At 45.6% G+C, this 6,423-nt stretch overlaps 1 protein-coding gene and 1 long non-coding RNA gene across 2 annotated transcripts in view; both read right to left on the bottom strand.

Annotated features, from left to right (window-relative positions):
- LOC109319873 (myelin P2 protein-like) overlaps nt 1-2,828 on the bottom strand; it is a 6,705-nt gene extending 3,877 nt beyond the window's left edge. Inside the window, exon 1 of the mRNA XM_019549698.1 lies at nt 2,686-2,828. Coding sequence (XP_019405243.1) covers nt 2,686-2,761 — 76 coding nt within the window. The 5' untranslated portion in view covers nt 2,762-2,828. The remainder of the gene's footprint in view (nt 1-2,685) is intronic.
- The window catches only part of LOC109319880, a 28,886-nt gene that overhangs the window by 3,877 nt on the left and 18,586 nt on the right, over nt 1-6,423 (bottom strand). The window lies entirely within an intron of this gene.

Below are 6,423 nucleotides of genomic sequence, written 5' to 3'. Positions count from 1 at the left end.
GGAGTGGCCAAAATCTGGAACCAACTTCCCAGGAAAGTGGTCCTCGCCCCTACCTTGGGCAAATTCAAGAGGAGGTTGGATAATCACCTGTCTGGGGTCTTGTGAACCCAGCATTCATTCCTGCCTGTGGCAGAGGGTCAGGCTAGATGATCTGTTCAGGTCCCTCCTGACCCTAGCTACTATGAAACTATTGTGGAGGTACTTGGACCATGAACTACACAGAGCTTCTTACACTACCCTCAAATCAGCAGTTTAACAGCACTCAACAACCTGAAAGCCTATGCATATCAGAGCTCAGGATGATGCACTTTTCTGTAAGAAGTGTCACTGAAGTAGTGAGCAGTTGCTTTATGCAATATGTCATTTGAATTGTCCTACACCCCTGATGCATGTTACATTTGTCACGCTGTACACTTTAAGTGTGACAAAACATGAGCATCCACATGTTCATGAAGTTTGGCACATTAAAAGAAAAAAAGCATGATCAATTATAAAAGCAACAGATCCAGGACAATAATGCTGCTGTTTCAAACAGCAACTTCTTTGTCATGGAAATGCAATATATCAAAATGGGGTGGTGGGAGGGAGAGGAAACCTGCTGGTTTCCCCATAGCCTGCTCAGCCCACAAGCTGCAAAGACCAATTTGCCACCATCATCACCTGGCAGCAGGTGTGATTGAGCTACAGTAACAGCAGGGCCTGAATGGCAGTGCCTACCACACAATCAGCCCTTAACACCATGTAGCTCAAAGACAGTTTTGAGCCTTGCTACCAGGGAACATTGACAGAGCTACAGCAGCAGCAAGGCCTAATAGATTGACAGAGACCACCTTATCATCCTTTGCTGCCACCAACCATTTGTGGGCAGCCCCATCAGCTGTTGCCACCATGGCAAGAACTGACCGAGCAAGCCTGTCAATAACACTGTTCTGCCTGCTGACAGGCTCCCTTGGGGAGCAGGAGAGCTCAGAAACAGCCCCTATTGCTTGCTGCCGGGAAAGCATGCCTGTGCGGGATCTGCCAATGTATGCTTGCCCCTATCTGTTGGAGTGCTGCAAACTTCATAGCACAACAGAAATTATGTGCATCTAGGGCCTCCATGTTCTCATGTACAGCACAACACAGTGTTCTAGCCTCAAGATGACTGCATCAAGTGTGGTGAAGACTAACCTCAAAAAGTTTATAGCTTCTAGCTAGGTGGAGGTGATGAAGAGAATTCCTAGCCACAGCTTCTACTTGTACCTCCACAACCAACTGTTTCCAATAACCTGAGTGACAAAAAGAACCCTTCCCCTGCCCCCAGCTAGAAGGGCACAATCTAACTTTGCCACTTTTTCCAGTTAAAAATCACCAGCCAACAAGAATGATCACTGCTATCCAGTTTGCCTTTTCATCCAAGTCAGTGACTCAGATGATCAACCACTCAATTAAGTCCAATTAAAGGAGACAGAACTTGATGTTTTCTCCATACTGAATTATAATCTTCTTTATAATACCCCTGAACAGTCCAAGTTGGAGTTATAATATCATAGACCCCCCTCAACTTAGGGTCAATAGGCTCAAAATTAAGTGACAACCTAGCCCTTGCCTCTAAGATCATAGAGGGTGGATAAATGCCAGACTAAAAATGATATGTGGGCATAACTACATATGCTGTGTAGCCTACTGTAATGCTCATTAAATTGTCACTGAAAACACCATGCTATTTAGTTAATGTACATTAAGATAGGCTACTGTGCATTAAGCATCACTTAAAAAACCATGGGCATTTATACACATACTTTTTTGTCCTGTGACACACTGGAGATCCAGCAGGGTAGAGCAGACTCAATAAATCTGCTCTGCATGCAAGCTGATGCACACTGAGCTGCATCACATCCAGGTGTATAAGTAGCAAAATGCACATCAGCATGCAGAAAATGACAGTGGTGAGCTTTTGAGCAAAAACATCTTCAAGGGGTTTTCATTCAAAAACATACCACAGCCATTTTCTCAGTGCTGAAACACTTCACCACTTGCTCACGCAGCACAAACATGTACAAATGCCCCATGCTCTTTACCTAATGTGCATTAAGACAAGCAAATGTGCATTTTCTTAGTACCTCACAATGGAGATGCTCAATTTAATGTGCGTTGACTAAAGTGCATTAATGCATGTGTAGATGTGCCCACTGTTTTTAGTGATGCTTTAATGCACATTAAATTAGGCTAAAGCACATTAAAGCACATGTGTAGATGCACCAAAGTGTTCAACAGCCAGGAGGGAGATAAAAATAATGAGCCAGGGCTTTGTCCTGAGCTTTATCCATGTTGGGTGAGGGCGTTAGCCCTGTTGCGCCAGGACTGCAGGGAGTCTTATGCAGGGAGACCACGGCTGTGTGGGATGGTTTGCATAGGGACGATGCCGCCTGAGGGCCCCGGGGCCCTCCCAGCCCTGCTTCGCCGCAGCTCTGGTTGTGAGGACTGTTAATGCCATCTCCCCAGACGAGCGAGCGGCGCGGGCGGGAAGAGGCCGGCGGCCAGGGGCTGAAGCTGCCTGGCTCGAGCTGCAGGGGGAGAGCGCGGGGGGCAGGCGGGACCCGGGCCGGGCTCGCTGCTGCGGCGGAGCAGGAGCCGGTCCCAGCCCGGCGCAGAGCTGCCGCCCCGGGGACCGGTCCCGGTCCCGATCCCGATCCTGCCCCTCACCTAGTTCCTTCATATAGTCCTCGAAGCCTTCGCTGGAGATGAGGCACCACTTGCCGAGGAAGCTGTCGATGGTCATGGTGCGGGCGGCGGGACGGCAGGCAGGCGGACAGACGGGTGCGGTGGCGATGGCGGGAATGAGGCCGGGCCGGGGCCGCCTTTATGCCGCCGCCCCGGCCCGGGCTGCCGCCGGAGCCAATGGGGCGCGGTGACGTCAGGGCCCCCCCGGGCGGGAGCAGACACGCGGGCGCCGCCCCGCCGCCGCCGGCAGGTGAGACTCGCCCGCTCGCCTGGCGAGGTGCGGCTCCCGCGGCCACTGGGGCCCGGGCGGGACGACATCACCCACCTCCGCCAGGAAAAAAACCTCTGCCGGGCTTTGCCCCACATCCCACCCTGCCCGCGGACCCACGGAGCCACTACAGCCGGGCACTCCCGAGACATCCCTGCCCCCCGGCCCGCAGGGCACCAGCCTGCCTGTCCCTGGAGAACCTCGCCCTTGGTTTGGTCTTGATGAATCTGGCCATTTTTGTAAGTGGAGCTGCCCCCAAACCCCAGTGGCTGCCCCAAGAGACGATAAGTCAGGTGCCTTCCGCACGGGAGCCTGGCAGAAGACAAGTGCATAGCCAGCCCCTTCGCCTGCCTGAATCAAGCTCGCTTTTCTACACGCCCCTCTAGACACTGCCAGCCGAGCCCATGAGACCTGCAGCTGCTCCAGCTCGCTCTAAAAATTCAGTTCCCAGCACATCCCTACTCAAAACCACCTCAAAGATCATTGATCCGCTAGTTTCAAAACGGTGCTATCCAAATAAACCACCATGGCACCACTAGTGACTGAGCAGAATCAGCAGTTTCACACTGGAAAATGAGTCAAGGTATGCCGGTTTTTTGGTGAAGAAGTGGCTACCTTTGTTTAGTAGTAATACTTTGATTTTGGATCAAAAATTAAATGCAACAACCACACAATCTGGTGCTATAATTGCTCCAGAAACTGCAAGAGGTCTGAATTTTGAGTGCAGTAAAAGTCAGCTAGCGTTAGTTTTTGCTTTATCATTCAAATTTGCAGTAAAGTAAGTCCAGAAGCCACCTGAAACATTTTCAAATTCCAATATTTTAACCATTTAAAAAATGCCCTCCCCCCCATATCATCCCACTTTAAATTCACTTCTGCTTATCTGCCAGGATGTTATACAACTACCCTGTGTTTAGACTTCTAATCCAAACAATCATCTCCGTATTTGTTTTCATTCATTTCCACCCGGGGATGGATTATCAGTTTTTACCATAATGTCCTTGCTCTTCAGTAATCCTATGTTTTCTTTTCATATATCAATAGTGTGACAGCATCTAGTCATAAGAGAGCAAGTCACATTGTCATCAGACAATTAAATTTAAACTCCATTTCCTTCCTCTTTCATCCTTCTTGCTTGTGTAAGTGGATCTAGAGTAGGTTTTAAATTAGCCTGGTATTTACTCTTAGAACAACTGGTGTTCTGTCTGTCCTGTCATTCTTTATTGCTTGCTTTTAAAAAAGGATACATTAAAAGAAATCAGATTACAGATCAAACAGAATCATCTTTCATGTGTTAGCAAGTGCTAAATCTCCTATCTTCTCCCTGGCTTCAGGATAGGAGGCTCCGGAGAAACCAACTCTTGGCTTCAGTCCAGCACTGCAAACATCTAGTTCTTGACCAAAGGAGAAACTTGTTGAGTCATTTCTGCAGATAGGTTTCTAAGATAGGAGGTTGCAAAATACTCTGTTCCCATCTAGTGGTGAGAGACTGTTTTCTTGTACCTAAAATGTAATTGTACAGAGAGAGACCAAAGTAGTTGCAATTTTGGCAACTCCTGGTCATTTTATGTTGTGATATTTTGTGCTTTTCTTAAAGCTCCAGCTCTAGAAGTTATGTGAATATGAGAAGTCACATCAACAAAGGAGAAATCTCATGTTTCTGTACTGAAATTGGACCCACATGGACCTTAATATTAAAACCCAGAATCACTCTCAGTTTATAGCAAGTCAAATTATTTTAAGCTAATTTATGATTTTGGGAATGTCGGGCTCACTTATTTTCAAGTTTATGTTTGGAATTGGAAGTGCTGCATTATATCTCCAATGGTCAAATATAAAGAATGCTACAGTAAAAAGGCTTCCTTGAAATGAGGAATACAACTGAAACTGCTGACTAACAGTACTAAAAATCTTTTTAAGTGTCAGCATTGTAAATATATCTCTCTTTATGTGTATAAGGAAGGGACATGTGCTTAGTGCTACAATGTACTAATTCTACACAGCTATTTAACACCATATATATAAATTAAGTCAAATTTAAGGCATCCAAATTTATACTTGAGAATCAGATTTTCAAAGCAGATTTCCTTTCAATTCCTATTTAAGCCTGGCTTTCAGATGGGCATCAAGTTCAGTTGCATGGAACCCCTCAAAAAGTGACTGGTATTCTCCAACTCCAGGGAAAAAAAGTCATTAAGTAAAGATCATAAGTTTCCACAGGTATATACAGATGTCAATCTATGTGCCAAGTATTATAATTCTGGTTTGGGTAACTGGAGATTTGTGAGAGTCTGATGGACCTCCTGCTGCAAACTGATCCAAAAAATGCATGTATCCCGCCTGTAGGATCAGGGTAGATTTTTATGTAAACTAGCAAATTCTATCAGCTAATCTTTTACACAAAAAAAATCATCCTATTTTTAAACCCACTCTCGTAATCAGTTAGAAAGTTATAAAACCACCTTGGGGTCAATCATATAATCCAATCATCTCAATATTCTTTTCTCTTCCCTTTCCCCCTGGTTATCAGTCATTGCTTGTAATGCCCTTATTCTTTAGGAACCCTAAGTTTCCTTTTGTTATCGGAATAGTGTCATAACTTCTGGTTACAAGACAGCAAGTCCTGAAGAAGCACAATCACATTTCCTTTAAGAGCTTTGAATATTTCTGTGAAGTGTAGTTGCCCAGAAAATACATAACTAAAATTAAAAGCAACTTCCATTTTGACAGCATAAGCATAGCCATATTATATGAGGGTGCTAGGAAAAGATTACCATAATACTATCTTTCTTGCTGTCTACCGAGAAAGCAGGTTCAAAATGTCCTTTGTTGCCTGAGATATCTGTGTGGGGCAGGTGTGCTTATGCCTCATTAACTGCAGTGACAGCTCAGAAGTTATGAAGGAGGGTGCCAACTAGTTCTGGGGTAGATGAGGGATGTCTTAGTAAGACCATGGCCTCACCCCTGCAAACAAGCCGTACTCTAGTCTTTCCGTGTGGGGCAGGGCACCTTCTTGCCATCCACACCTTGCCATTGACTTGTTGTAGGAGGCTTATTGTTCATCTAAACGCCCAAATATCTAATCTGGGAGGAATCCAATCTGATAGTGCTATACTGGGTAGGAGGGAACACCTTGCTTTCCTCTAATTATATATCTTGAGAATTGGTCAATCTCTCTTTGCATCACATATTGTAACTGTGAAGTAGACTAAATTTTCTATAGTATTATTTAGTATGTGCTAACCTCCATGCTGTGAGTATTGTGACAGAACATACCAAAATCCACTCAGCTGTCCATGTCTAGCTATAAAAAGAACACATATTACCAGCCCATAAAAGTTAGTTACTTCCACTCCGTGGATGAGACAAGATTTGTAAGACTGGGAATTGGTTGAGGCCACACGTATCTCATGGGGGGAGTGCTCGGCCAAATCCGAGTGGTCGCAAAGCTT

The sequence above is a fragment of the Crocodylus porosus genome, unplaced genomic scaffold (assembly GCF_001723895.1).
Source record: "Crocodylus porosus isolate Cpor-Errol unplaced genomic scaffold, CroPor_comp1, whole genome shotgun sequence".
In the NCBI taxonomy this organism is placed as follows: domain Eukaryota; kingdom Metazoa; phylum Chordata; order Crocodylia; family Crocodylidae; genus Crocodylus; species Crocodylus porosus.
The sequence above is the reverse complement of the archived record's forward strand: the minus strand, read 5'-3'. Positions and strand labels throughout refer to the sequence as shown.